Below are 15,702 nucleotides of genomic sequence, written 5' to 3' on the forward strand. Positions count from 1 at the left end.
AAATCCCAAGTAAAGTGGTCAAATTGTGGCCGAGTAACTAACCAAAATCCCCCAAATTTATGGTTTTATGAGCTGTGATGAGCAAATACAACTTTTGTTTTCTTTGTCTATATTTTGGCTGCATTAAAATGTATATGTGTGCCAAATTTCATCTTCATTGCTGTAAATATGACCGCACAGGAACTCAAAATATACGTATTTTGGGTTATTTGACCTTTCACACCATTAACAAAAAGGCCTAACTAAAAGAAAAAGAAAAGTTTCCATGTGTTCTGAACCAAGTTTCTAATCAGTTCGCTAAGAAATAAAGAAATGGCGGTCGATTGGAAAGAGTTTGGAAGAGGAAGAAATAATAGAAAAAGCAATTTGTCTGCATTATGATGACATATGAATAGGTGAAGAGAAATAACATGTACTGAACAGAAAAATAAAATAACAGTCAGTCTATTTGGCTGTAATGGATAAGTGCTCCACAGATGGCGCGATACAACATGTCGAAACGCTGAGTGTACAAAGCTACTTTTCGCCTAATCGAGAGTTTCTTTTATCGCGTTTAGTAATTTATCTGATATTTTACTTAACTTGTGAGATTGGGAACACTTTCATTTTGTAGTTGTGTACAATAAATCGTTTTTGTTTTTTTCTTCTGGAGCAGCTAGTCTCCAGAATAACTGTAAAACAACAGCAACAATAACCACTAATGCAGTGGTTCTTAACCTTGTTGGAGGTACTGAACCCCGGAAGTTTCGTACTTGCATTCACTGAACCCTTCGTAATTGGAAAAATAAAATATGATTTTTTTCAAATTCAAAACATAAGTAGATATTTTATTAGTGCACAAAATGAACCATGCATCAGTTGCACACAATATCACTGTGTTCAAAGAACACAACCAACAAAACATGAATTTCACACAAACAAAAACATAACTCAATGAATATTTATTGCAAAGCAATGTGACTTTTGCTGTTGCCTTTCAGAGACAAGTTCAGAAATGCGCGGCTTCACCTTGGCAAGTGCCACTCTCATATCATTTTCGCAACAAAGTCTGTTCCTTTTCTTCGTTTTTATATCTTTCATCCTCGAAAAGGATTGCTCGCAAAGATACATTGTAACAAACGGTATGAGTATCTCAAGGACTTTCTTAGCAATTAGAGGGTACGCTATGATTTGGTGACACCAAAACGTTGAGAGATTGTTGTTCTGAAAAGTTGCTGTTGAACCCGGCTCTGCTGAAGTTCGATGATTTCGTCGAGATATTCATCATTGACATCTGCTGTCGCAACACTAAACGTGAATGGCTGTCTCACCCATGCTGGATATGACTCTCTGGTGGGAAAGTATCCGTCGAGAGACTTTGCGAGCTCGTCTAAGTGCATGGCAATTGCTTGCTTCAGTACCCCGGGTACAGAAATGTCTCCGATTTCAGGCATATCTTCGATCTTACTTACACAGTCGTCCAACAGGGGAAAGTTTGCAAAGTTATCATTCTCTGTTCGTCGTTTCCATAACGGTAGCTTTTTTTAAAAAAGCCTTCAGGTTTTCTTCCGCTTCAATGATGTTGACTCCACCTCCCTGCGTCTGTTGATTGAGAGCATTGAAGATATCGGCCATGTACGCCAAAATGAGAATAAACTCAGATTTTTCAAAGCAATCCACATGACAATGTTGGTGCTCTCGCAAAAACAGGGCTAATTCCACACGCATGGCAAAAACACGATTCAGCACTTTTCCCCGGGATAACCACCGAACGTTAGAATGGTACAGAAGTACCTTGTATTCAGAGCCCATTTTATTACACAGCTCTTTGAAGATGCGGTGCTTCAGGGCACTATTTTGAACAATGTTCACACATTCCACTACAATTTTTAATACTTCTGCCAGTTTTGAAGGCAAGGTTTTTGTTGCCAACGCATGCCTGTGCAGAACACAGTGCGTTACAATGATGTGTGGACCATCGACTTTCACCACCTCACTAAAACCAGAGTTTCGTCTCAGAATGACTGGAGCTCCGTCCGAACAAACTTCAGAAACAATATCCCACGAATGATCGTTGTCTCTGAAGAAGTAATCCACAAGTTTCTTCGCGTCGGCTGCCTTAGTTGTTGTTGTAAGAGGCTTACAAAATAAAAAACTCTTTTATCTCGTCGTTCTTCACATAGCGCATGAAGACAACAAGCTGGCTTAGATTGGAAACGTCGGTGGTCTCGTCTAGTTCAAAGCTGAATTTTGCTGGGCTTGAAATTAGATCTGCAACTATTTGAGCCAAGATGTCATCGCTCATGTCATCTATTCTGCTGCTGATGGTGTCATTTGAAAGAGGAATTTGGGGTAACTTATTTTCAGCAGCTTTTCCCAGCATAATATTCGCCATCTTCAACGCAGCTGATTTTACGAGTGCTTCACCAATGGTGTGTGGTTTACCCTGCTTTGCGTTCAAGTACGCAACTTCGTACGATGCTGTGAGGATCGGTTTGTCGATGGGTACAAAGCAGAGAACAGGCAAAGTAGCCTTTTCATCGAACCTGGCTCTTTTACCTTGAATTCAGCAAGCGTTGTGTTCTTGTATTTCCCATCTTCATGCAGCTTTAGGGAGTGTTCTCTTAGTTTTGCCACTGCTGGACTATAATTGCTCAACTTGGCATTGCAAATCATGCATTGAGGACGCTGACTCCCATCATGTTCCGTTATACACGTAAATCCATATTGTACATATTCGTCGGACCACTTTCTGTTTTTGCTCGGCATAGTTAGTATGAAGGGATTGAAAGATTAAAGAAAAATCACAAATGATGCACGATTACTACAGACACAAGTCGACTGCTAAGCGCACAGATATTAAGGCCAAGAAATGTGACGTGTTCAGCCGCAGCCAATGATGGCCAAGTGGAGCATGACGTCACGAATCATACGAGTCTTGACCTCCGCCGAACCCTTGAGACTGACTCACCGAACCCCTGGGGTTCGATTGAACCCAAGTTAAGAACCACTGCACTAATGACATTCCAAGCAGATGACACCTTGCTTTCCTCTCCGCAAAATCTTGGCGATAATCACTTGTTATTGGACTTCTGTAACGTGTCAAAATAATCAGTATATAAATTTTATAACCCAGTTTGTTTCTCGCTGGGACAGCGGTAAGTCTTAGGATTTATATCGCTAAAATCAGGGACTCGACTCCCTTCGGTGAACACAGCAACTAGCCCGCTGTAGTTTTGCTATAAGAAAATAAATAACACAAATGATCCAGTTTGAGTCGTTTGCCGTATATAAACGATGGTTTTATTGTTTATATTTTTACATGTTTTACAGTAATTCGAAAGTGATATCCATTTCTCTCCACCACGTACAGATTTTTCACAAAACATCATAACCCAATACATAAAAGAAAAGCCACAACACAATTTTGATATCTGTTAAAAGTGGTAGATTTCACACAAAACAAACCATGATGATACATGTTAGTTTGGTATCAGTGTTTGTCCATTTGTTTCAGTTTGTTTGCATTTTTGTTAGCAAACTTAATAAAAAATATTCACTGTGATAAACGAAATGATAGTTTGATCTGAGTAAGATTTTTTGTTTTTCCTTCCGATGTGTGAAATCTCCTTAGGTGAAAGAGGAAAAAAATAAATACATTGCTTTCGAAGTCTGAGCAGCTGAATTATAGAAAATCCGTTACTAAAACCAAAACATCTTTTAATGAAGTTAAAAACTTGCAGTTCTGTGTTATCAAAAGGTTTTGTTTGTTTTGAATGTCGCACAAAGCTACACGAGGACTATCTGCACTAGCCGGCCCTCGTTTAACAGTGTAAGACTAGATAGAAGGCAGCTAATCATCATCACCCACCGCCAACTCTTGGGCTACTCTTTTACCAACGAATAGTGGGAGTAACCGTAACTTTATAACGCCCCCACGGCTGAAAGGGCGAGCATATTTGGTGGGATGGGGATTCGAACCCGTGACCCTCGTATTACGAGTCGAGTGCCTTAACTGTTATATCTGCTGTTTATTATAAAGAAGGTAGAACATATTAATTAGTGAACAGAATATTTAATACCGTTTTTATTCGTTTATAAGGCGATTCGCTTATAAGACGGGTCCCAGCTTCACCTGAGAGATTGTCGATATTCTGTTTAGACTCGTTTATAAGACGAAGGAAGGAAAGCAGGTAACGAGAGAAAAGTGAAAAAAATGGAAATTAATAGAAACCTAATTTTGGGTTTCGTATACGATATTTCGATTTCAGATTAGAAGGAGAAAAATAGAAGAGATAGAAAAGTGAAAATAAATGAATAAATCCAAACTCGGTGTTCAAGCGTTTAATGGAATTTCATCAACTATTTTATTTACTGTATGATAAATATTCATATTTAAAACACATAACAAAGAACAATCTAACGCACAAAACTTATCACAACATATTTCAGTATCAAAGTACGTTTATGCTAACTTTTAAACCACATTTCTTCAAAGTATTAAAAGAGTTTACGCAAACTGCACTTTAATAGAACACAGCAAATCAGTATGCAAGTTATGAAATTCAAAAGCCTTCAAATTATTCGTTGTCGCTATCTCCAAACAGTTCATAAAACTGCTCCTCGGACAATCCATCATCGTAGAGGTCACATTCCTCCGTGTTCTCCACAATCACAGATCTAATAATAACAAGATAGCTCACTTCCCTATTTTCACTGTCTGAAATATCTGCACAGTTCTGAGTGAACTAAATTTATTTTCTATGTCTGTAGACCTCGCCTATAAGACGGGCCCCCCCAATTTGAGCCCGAAATCTCGAGGAAAAATCCCCGTCTTATAAGCGAGTAAACACGGTATTTGTTAATGTGATTCATCAAAATTCGTATATACCGAATCCTGAGTAGAAAAGCGCCACCATCTCGAAAGACTGTACATCATCAGGGAACTTGACCTGCCATCTGGTGTGAATAATATTCTCCAAGACTTTATCGCGCACAGTCGTTACGGTAAATATATATTAATTCTTTAAAATGTTTGAAGTTACTGGTTTTCAAAAAACTAGAAAGCGAAAGGTAAAATACACATTGTACATTTTAGCATTCAACTAACATGTGCAAGATATCATAATGTGTGTACCTAACTTTTCGAAAAATATTGCCCAATTTCAAACAAACTTATTTGACGTAAACACCTGTCAGGAATTTGTGATCGAAGTTTAATATTTATTGAGAAATGAAACTATGTATCCCATAATATGTTTATTTTCAAGGCTTATATTTACAGAACACGTGCATTTTTTCCAATACAACAAAACTAAACAGGTTCTAAAATATAAGACAATTAAATAGCAAACTTATAATTTAGGAACGGATAAAAATAATTGTGCACGAGGCAGGAATGAAAACTATTATTTAAATTAACTTGGTCTCATAGTAGTTCTTACCGCTAAGCGGCGTCATTTAATAATGCATTTCTATAGCTAATCCTTTATCGTAGGTCTTGTTAGCGCCCTACTAAAACAAAATTTCACCGCATTCAGTGATTTTTCAATGTCGTAGAACAATAAGCTAATTTATACAAGAAAATATATTTTTTACATAAGTCTATTTACATAACGCTCGTACTTTACATTAAAAGGCGTATTCTACACAAAAGGCCCAATACAAAATGGGTCAAAAGAATATATCAAACGTTCATTAAAAAAAGTGTTCATTACCTCTGGCCGTTCAAAAGCTGGAGTTTGGGGGCGAAAAAAATCGTTTCTTGAATATTAAGGACGAGGTTGAACTGAAAGTTCGCCCTCCGCTCGGACAGCAGTAAGTTGACGAACTTACAACACTAGAATCCGGGGTTCGATTACCTACGGTGTACACAACAGATAGCCTAAGGTCGCTCTGCTCTAAAACAGACAGACTAACTAACAAGTTGAATGTGACGTTTGTAGTAACGTTCGCTGCCACCAGTTGTATTAATAATTCCTATCCTAGTGCCAACCACACGTATTTTGTTTTGTTTTTTAAACTTAACCCAGGTGAGTAGCTACACTTTGCTTAATTAGCTCTTGAAGCCACACTCTATCACGAGAAGTCGGTTGTGAGAACATATGGGGGTCCGTAGGGGCACTTCCCCCATAAATATGAGAAACAATTGTTTCAGTATGTGTATGTGAAGTTTATTATTCAATTCACAATTTCGCACTTCTTTACCCCACCACCCTCACCCCCTGTAAAACGTTCCGCCCATGTTTGTTTTGGGGGCTGATCCTTTAATTTTAAATAGACATTATCGAACGGTTCGAAACTCTAATAACATCAAATACAAAACAATCTTTATCAGTGTCTTAATCAATCTTGCATTGTATCCAATGAAAAGTACCACTGCCAAACGTACACTAATGTTAAGCCTAAAACTGCACTCTCGGTACAAAATATACCTAGTGAAAACAATCGAGTGTTAACAATAACAACACGAAACATGTTTCAATAGAACAGTTTAATACTCTTAATACACAAAGTCCACTTAAGCTTACGTTAAAAATAATAATTAAAAAAGGGCTCGTATCACATAAGAAAGTACAATCTATAACGATTGGTTTATTTAATTCTAACATGACCAGTAATAAACAAGATGTGACTTCGCCCACTTATTTACATGGCCTTAATGTCATTATTGTATTTAGTGCCATAAGAATTTTGATCGAAATATAAAGAACTAGATATTCATTGTCTTATACCAAAAACTAACCGACACCTAGGTAGAGAAATCCACACTAAAGTTCAGTATTTTGGCAGTAGCCAACTTCGTTCTACGAGTCTTTATCTAGACTTACTTGCACCTACTATAGACATCCGTTACATCTTTTTTAATGGCTAGTCTCGTTTAGAGCTCGTGCTTTAACTTTTGAAACTTTTACATTCAACAACGAATTTTTCCATCTCCTAGCAACAGATGACAATATCGTATTTTTAGAATGACGTTAACATATCTCGTGTGCAGAAAATATCGAATATTCTTAATCATATCCAACCTTATAAAACGCACTCTTATAGTAAAGAAATAAAGTATATAAAAGTGCGTATAATTAAAAGGCACGTGTTGAGTTTTATATTTAACGTGTTTATTTAGGGCTTGGAAGCTAGAAAGGCTATAGTGTTGGAGTGTTCAGTTAGACATGCAGATTTTTACAATGAGATAATGGAAATATGAAAGCAGCGAGATCTGAGTGGATCTGGAGTCAGCCCTCCCCTCCCCCCCGAAAATTAATATTATAATCTACAGTTTCTATGTAGGTCAAATATGTAAAAGTGCGAAAGCTACAGCGCCCCCTGTTCTGACTTCTTTACCTTTGGATGAGGTTGTTTTTATTTTAAGTACAAGAAAATACTAAATAAAAAAACGCCCTGAAATTGTCACTTCGCTCAAAAGTGTTTAAAATATTTTAATATATCGATCGACAACCTACTAAAATAGAAAAGTGACTCCACATTATTAAAACGAACTATATCAGCAACTATGTAATCGGACACAAAGCTGCTTGCAGCTTGTAGAATAAACTCATCTACAAATGTATTAGCCTAAACCTTTATCTGCGCATGTTAACAAGAAACACAAAAATGACGAATTAATATGTTATGTTGGCAAATGAAATTGTTTACAACATCAGCTGTTACACTGTGTACTTCCGCATCGAGTGTAACGTTAAACAGAGGGATACAAAAAACACAGTTCATTTCACAGAAAATTTCTTTAGGCTGTAGCATAATGCACTAGTTCACAGGTAGGTTATATCCTAGGGTAAAGAAAGGTTTTGAGGAAAATAGTAATTTACTTCATTAACATCGTTTTTATATGTTTACAATAAAAAATACTAGATGGCAGCAGTGTAAACGACGCGAAATCGCGCACACAGACGCGTGACTCTATGTATATATACTTCACCAAATACGTCAAATGAAATTTCATTTCAATTGGCTGCTTTCAACTCCAAAAAAAAAAAAAAAAATCATGATATTTTGTTGTTATACCCACGTGTTGTATATATATATACACACACACACAGAATGAAAGAAATTCTTTATAAGTAAGATTTCTATAACATTCTCAACAACTCGCAGGTTATTAATAAGACAAAAATAAATAAACGTACGTTTTTGATACTTTAGATTAATAACAGCATATAGAGATTCCCTGATACAAAAATATATTTCTTCAGTCAATTCAAGAATATACATTTACACGTGCACCTCGCAACAGGGGAGTTTCTTCATCCAAGAGTAAAATTCGAAACGAGGTTAAAGTTCGAAACGTTGTTAAAAATCACATCACAGACATAGCACTCTTCGGCAAAGGCAACCACAGTTTAACATTTTTAGACATTCAGTCCTACATTCCTGAACAATCAATTTCCACGATGTCTTTTGGTACGTCCACAAACTGGTACACAAGCCTCTGTCCATCAACTTTAGCCAAGATTCCTCGTTGATAGTAATACCTTTAAAATCGATGAGAAACGAACGGAAATGTAAGTATGATCAGACTGTATTAGTTACATTAAATGTGTCATTGTTAACGTTAAGCTTTAAGAAAGAGGAAATAAAATGATAAATGGGAAAAAAAAAAAGACTCGAGGCTCTCAGTACACTAACGAAAACTGTCATTAGTTTGTTGTTGTTGTTTGACTCGAGGCTCTCAGTACACTAACGAAAACTGTCATTAGTTTGTTGTTGTTTGACTCGAGGCTCTCAGTACACTAACGAAAACTGTCATTAGTTTGTTGTTGTTTGACTCGTGGCTCTCAGTACACTAACGAAAATTGTCATTAGTTTGTTGTTGTTGTTTGACTCGAGGCTCTCAGTACATTAACGAAAACTGTCGTTAGTTTGTTGTTGTTGTTTGACTCGAGGCTCTCAGTACACTAACGAAAACTGTCATTAGTTTGTTGTTGTTTGACTCGAGGCTCTCAGTACACTAACGAAAACTGTCATTAGTTTGTTGTTGTTGTTTGACTCGAGGCTCTCAGTACACTAACGAAAACTGTCGTTAGTTTGTTGTTGTTGTTTGACTCGAGGCTCTCAGCACACTAACGAAAACTGTCATTAGTTTGTTGTTGTTGTTTGACTCGAGGTTCTCAGTACACTAACGAAAACTGTCATTAGTTTGTTGTTGTTGTTTGACTCGAGGTTCTCAGTACACTAACGAAAACTGTCGTTAGTTTGTTGTTGTTGTTTGACTCGAGGTTCTCAGTACACTAACGAAAACTGTCATTAGTTTGTTGTTGTTGTTGTTTGACTCGAGGTTCTCAGTACACTAACGAAAACTGTCATTAGTTTGACTCGAGGCTCTCAGTACACTAACGAAAACTGTCATTAGTTTGACTCGAGGCTCTCAGTACACTAACGAAAACTGTCATTAGTTTGTTGTTGTTTGACTCGAGGCTCTCAGTACACTAACGAAAACTGTCATTAGTTTGTTGTTGTTGTTGTTTGTCTCGAGGCTCTCAGTACACTAACGAAAACTGTCATTAGTTTGTTGTTGTTTGACTCGAGGCTCTCAGTACACTAACGAAAACTGTCATTAGTTTGTTGTTGTTGTTTGACTCGAGGCTCTCAGCACACTAACGAAAACTGTCATTAGTTTGTTGTTGTTGTTTGACTCGAGGCTCTCAGCACACTAACGAAAACTGTCATTAGTTTGTTGTTGTTGTTTGACTCGAGGCTCTCAGTACACTAACGAAAACTGTCATTAGTTTGTTGTTGTTGTTTGACTCGAGGCTCTCAGTACACTAACGAAAACTGTCATTAGTTTGTTGTTGTTGTTTGACTCGAGGCTCTCAGTACACTAACGAAAACTGTCATTAGATTTTTTGTTGTTTGTTATTAAGCACAAAGCTGCAGAAAGGGCTATCTGTGCTCTTCCCACAACATGTATCGCAACCCGGTTTCTAGCAGTATAAGTTCATAGATATGGACAGTAGCACACTGTGCTACTGGGAGGCAAAATTGTTCTTTTAAAGTATGTCCCCGAGAAAATGTAACAAAAGATTGAAGCATATTTATATGACTGAATTTGTCTCATTTTTACCAAATCGAACACTTGGAAACAGAAACTGAAACCCAGAACACTAAATCTATTGCTGAAATTGTAGATGGAGTCGTAATTCAAAACAACAAGATCAACCTCACATCTTATGGCCCTGATGGTGTTAGATATGCACACCCAAGTTAGCTGATATCATTTACGTCCATGTAACCAAACTCCACCCAACGATGACTCAATGGTAACTTTTGGTTCATTTGTTCGGTGTAAAAATATACAAAGAGCTATCTGTGCTTTGCCCACCACGAGTGTCGAAAACCGAATTTTAGCGTTAAAAATCCAAAGACTTACCGCTGAGCCACTGGGGGTGGGGGCTTAAACGTTTGATATTTAGCACAAATCCACACAAAATGATTAATTCGTGCTGTACTCACGGGTATCGAAACCTGGTTTTCAACATTACAAACCTTCAGATTTACCACTGAGCCACTAGGGGCATAGTGGTAAGCATGAGAGCTTATAGCACTAGAATATGGAGTTAAATCCATGCAATGGGTACAACAAAACAGCCTTCTAAGCAGCCTTGTGTGCTTAACAATAAAAATACATTCTGTTAGACATCAATAACCATGAAATTATCAAATCAGTTTTCTAATGGGAAAGTCCTGGATAATTTAATTCAAAGTACAATCATGTGACGAAACTAACAGGTTATTAAAAGCGTGCAAACCTCAGAGCTCGACCCATTGTCTCGTAGTTCATGTCAGGTTTGTTTTTGTGAAGCCCCCAAAGCTTTGATACAGCCTTCGAGTCGACGAGTTTGAAAACCCCTTTTTCTCTGTTTGCCCATTTAATGTAGCGAGGACAGTAGTTTCTGTCTTGAAGTAACTTTAGTAGAAATTCCCAAAGGTATGTGGTTGAACCTGAAAAATACAGGTTAAAACAAAACCTTTTAATATGCGAAAGGAACGAATAATAATTAAGTGTGTTCAAAAACAGAATTTAAAAACAAACAATTCACCAGTGGCGTTAAAATAAAAAACGTAAAGTCCGTACTTTGTTCACAATTTAACAAGACTCAATAGAACAGTCTAATTAGAAATTTCAACAAATATTTATCAGGAGAAGAACATAGTAGGGAAACAAATATAAACAAACGCAAAATCAAAGTCCTACTTATATAGCAATTAAAACCAAAGTTAAACCAATATAAAGAAAAATGTTATGCCTATACTAATTACTAACCTAACATCCAACTGCATTGTTCCCTACAATCCTGTAGCCGTTTATACTCTCGTCCCTAAGATGTGTGTCTAGCAACGGTCATTTGCAAACTCCTTCTTAACCTGAAGATGACCTACGAAGGTCGAAACGTTGTTCTCTCCTTATCAATACCAGCCGTTTTGAGACACAAACATACCTTATGTTCGGTTTTTATCTTTGCAGTACCAAAGTTCTTGCTTTTAACACAAACATACAGAAAATAAACTGTTCAGTTGATGCTAGCAAAGTTGTTGTTTCTAGCTCAAAAGTTAACGATGGGCTTATCACCGCGGGGAAACAAACTCCGTACTCTAGAGTTAATAGTCCAAAAACTTACCGCCAACTGACCGGTGGAAGTTTAATGCTAGCATTTAACAAATGAGAGTTTCCAAAACTATTTCACTTCAACTTCCAGAACAATATATTTGTAAATTTACCCTCAGCATCATTAAACTACTTACGTGTACAATCTTGCTGTTGGAATTAATTAATCCGTATTTACCATTATTCTTAAACTAAACCGAAACGTATCTCAGAACGTCTGGTATTATCGGTAACTTTCATTGATAAGCAGAGAACAACTTGATCTTATTTCAAGTGGGTTTCTCTTCATAAAGAATTACTAAACCGAAACGTCAAAAAAAAAAGGAGGTGGGGGAAGAACCTCATATAAAACCCATTTAACATTACACAATAATTTATGCAACAAAATATTTTAATATGAACAAAATCTGATACCTGTACCATTATCTTCCTAAAAACACGATAAAAAAATTGCAACATATTTTTTAATATTTTTACCTTCCCGACTTTTCCGCTTCGTACAAGGTGTTGTGCTGCCATCTGGATTTTTCGATCTCCGTACTAATAAATGTAGAGAAAAACAAACAAACATATATACACAAATAACGGGAGAGAGATATTTAGGATGTTTAACTTGTGGATTATTAATTTGAACTTTGACCTTTCAGTAAACTTTATTTAAAATACTGAAGGATATGGCCTTTCACTTAAAAAACAAAGATAACAGAAGTGTGCTATTCAAGTCTTATCTTTCAGATATTCATAGCAAAATATTACCAACGTTAATGCTATTACATAAAGTCATAACTTTAGAATTGTCTAATTAATAAATTGTGAAGGGTGGCGAAAATAATTTAAATTAATAATTATAAGGCGTTGAATCACAATGATTGTGTTTATTGTAAAGCACAAATCTCACGATAAGCTATTTGTGCTCTGCCCAGTGCGTGTATCGAAACGCGATTTTTAGCGTTATAAGACCACTGACGAACCCCTAAGCCACCTTTGGAAGGGTGAAAGTGGTGAACCAATATGTACTTATTTTAGTAAAGAATTTTGACACGATACAAAAATTATCGAACCACGATGTGACCATGTCGGTAATCAAAGTATCAAGGGTTAAAACTAATAAATTGGACATGGACGTCTTCACATAACATGTCATTTAGAGCTACCAAATGATAAACCCCTAGTTATTTTACGTTATCTGATATCACCCTGGACTGTTTCCAATGAGGTAACTTCTGTTTCAGTTTTTTATTGGGGGGGGGCAGTTTTTGTAACTATGATATACATAAAAGAATTATTTCAAAAAATTGTCTTAGAAAAAATTGTGGGGACATATCCCCCATGAAACATATATCTAACGAATTATAAACTCCCCTCATTATTACACATTCAGTGATATCACTCAGTATTATTTCCAGCGGCGTAACTTCGGTTTCAAAATTGGGGAAAGAGGGATTTTTGTAACAAGACCATGCATAAAAGTATTCTTTCAGAAAATTTATTCTGTCTCTAAAAACAAAAAGTCTTCACAAAACTTATATCTATAGTTGTTTCATTTCGTTACCGATATTCGTGTATTTATGGTTTCTCGTCCTTCCTACCTTTTTTCTTAGGTTTCGGCTGGAAGGACAGATCCTCGACGTAACAAGATGAACCCAAGGAAACGCTGCTATTAGCTGCGGTAATAACGGAAGTTGGAATGGCTTGTGGTCTTCCAGTTCCGTCTCCTGGTGACGACTGAAGTCCAGAGGTGGAAGGAGAAGTGTTTGAAGATTCTGTAATACAGAGGGAGTGTAGGTGGCTCGTGCTACTAACGTGGCCATGAGAGGGTGACTGTGGGGATGGAGGTCCTAAACGCTGCCTCAGATACTGAGGGGAGTGAGTACCAGGACTGAGGGGATTCTGTTGAGAAACTGACTCAAGATAGCTGTGAGTTGAAGGTGGTGGTTTATAGTGGGGTTCTGAGTAGTGACGAGAAACGAACCCAGAATCTATAAGAAGAAAGTATGTATGAATGTATGAAATTTGTAGTAAAAACAAACACAAAAACAATACATTATCATTAAACGAAAATACTATATAACATACATACCATAGATAACCGCATTGACGAGAAGCTGTCTTTTTAATTTTTTTTAAAGTGTAAAACTATAACACTGGCCATGTGCGCTGTTCCCATCGCGGGTATCGAACCTTTACTTTTAGCGTATAAGCCTTCAAGCGTCCTGTTGAGCTACTGTTGGTGGGCGGGGGTGGAAGGTAGATAACAAACAAATAGAAATATAATAGTATAAACATACATTTAAACATGTTTCATGATTTCTTTGAAATACTGCAAATTAAAAGGCATTTAAACTGATTCACAGACATTTCTCCCATGAGGCCCGGCATGGCCAGGTGGTTAGTGGAGCTCGACTAGAACTCTATGAGTCTCGGATTCGAATCACCGTCACACCAAACATCCTCCCCCTTTCAGCCGTGGGGGCATTATAATGTGACAGTCAATCCCGACTATTGGTTGGTAAAAGAATAGTCTAAGAGTTGGTGGTGGGTGGTGACGACTAGCTGCTTTTTCTCTAAACTAACACTGATAAATCAGGGATAGCTAGAGAATATAGTCCTCGTGTAACTTCGCGAGAAATTAAAAAAACAAGCAATTTCTCCCACGTCTGTAGTATACTGGAGACGCACTTTAGATACGGTTGTTTACATAGGCTTAAAGTTATAGACCGTGAATTTACATATTTCCACAGTACCCGCAGTGCGACTGGCGCCTAAAATGACCTGAACTAAATGGTATTGAAGCATACGAGTCCAAGTCATTATTTAAAAAACAAAAGAACGATTAGAATTTCTTTTTAAAGGTGCCCTTTACTACATAGTGATTTCAGAGTGTTGGCAGGAAGAGAAGAGAAAGGCGTGTGAAATCGAAATAAATATATGAATTTGAGGCGTGCACTTTGACTGCAAAATTAATATTTTTATGATCAAGCGAATCAGATATTATATCTTTCTCCCTACAGAGTGCCTACGTCATACAAACTGGAGTTCGGGTTCAGCGATCCCGTTGCCTAGCAACTACTTTCAGTTTTCACCACATCCTGACCTTGAAATTCTCTTCAAATAACAAACTTCAAGAAACTCATTTCATAAACCAGAATTATCTTGTACAGTGTTCGAGGATATTTTTTTTAGTTATCGTTAAAAGGGTGCTGGTTGGTTGCTGAGAAGGGGAAAAAGTGGGGGGTGACTTCCGGTTTTAAGGTTGATGACTGTGCAGCGCCCCCTTTATATCTAAATATCTTGTTCCTTGCATAAAACAGTTACTATCTTTCGTTATTCCTAAGTAAGATATCTACGTGGAATTCCTGTGACAGAAATCAATCTACATTATAAACACACTAATTAATAAGTCGGAACGTACAACAGTGAGTACCTTCCACTGTCTGCATACTGCCAGGCAAAAGAAAAAAGAATCATTTTTATTTAAAAATATTTTTTCCAAATGTATAATTTCCGTTTACATCTTTACCTATGTGTTAATAAATATTATAATAATAAACAAATGAGGATGATCGTGGCATTCATTCGAAATTGCTAATTTCTCTCCTGGAACAAAAACTTGGGTTTTAGGTTGTTTTTTACACCGTATTTGTGTACGAGTAAGTTTTGAGAATTTAGTTTTATAATTGAAATATAAAGAATTGGTGTCAACAGAGAATGTGGGGGTAAACGAAGGCACTTTACAACACCTGGAATATAAGAAATATTATTCTTTATTCATTAAGCATGTGTTGTTTTGTTGTTTTTTAATTTCGCGCAAAGCTACACGAGGGCTATCTGCGCTAGCCGTCCCTAATTTTGCAGTGTAAAACTAGAGGGAAGGCAGGTAGTCATCACCACCTACCGCCAACTCTTGGGCTACTCTTTTACGAAAGAATAGTGGGATTGACCGTGACATTATAACACCCTCACGGCTGAAAGGGCGGGCATATTTTGTGCGACGGGGATTCGAACCCGTGACCCTCAGATTACGACATTAAGCATGTGTATATGATTTTTTTTTTATATTCGATTCCCAATTTCAAACTACCCCACCTGTAAAAATTACT

The 15,702-nt window shown here is 37.0% G+C and overlaps 1 protein-coding gene across 2 annotated transcripts in view; it reads right to left on the minus strand.

Moving 5' to 3' along the window:
• Positions 1-6,457: 6,457 nt before the first annotated feature.
• LOC143244365 (uncharacterized) overlaps positions 6,458-15,702 on the minus strand; it is a 151,092-nt gene continuing 141,847 nt past the window's right edge. For both annotated transcript variants that reach the window (XM_076488902.1, XM_076488903.1), the window contains exons 7-10: positions 13,192-13,581; positions 12,080-12,142; positions 10,746-10,938; positions 6,458-8,471 (exon numbers count right to left, since the gene is read on the minus strand). In XM_076488902.1, the coding sequence (XP_076345017.1) occupies positions 8,363-8,471; positions 10,746-10,938; positions 12,080-12,142; positions 13,192-13,581 (755 nt within the window). In that variant the 3' untranslated portion in view covers positions 6,458-8,362. The remainder of the gene's footprint in view (positions 8,472-10,745; positions 10,939-12,079; positions 12,143-13,191; positions 13,582-15,702) is intronic.

Source organism: Tachypleus tridentatus, chromosome 2, assembly GCF_004210375.1.
Source record: "Tachypleus tridentatus isolate NWPU-2018 chromosome 2, ASM421037v1, whole genome shotgun sequence".
In the NCBI taxonomy this organism is placed as follows: Eukaryota; Metazoa; Arthropoda; class Merostomata; order Xiphosura; family Limulidae; genus Tachypleus; species Tachypleus tridentatus.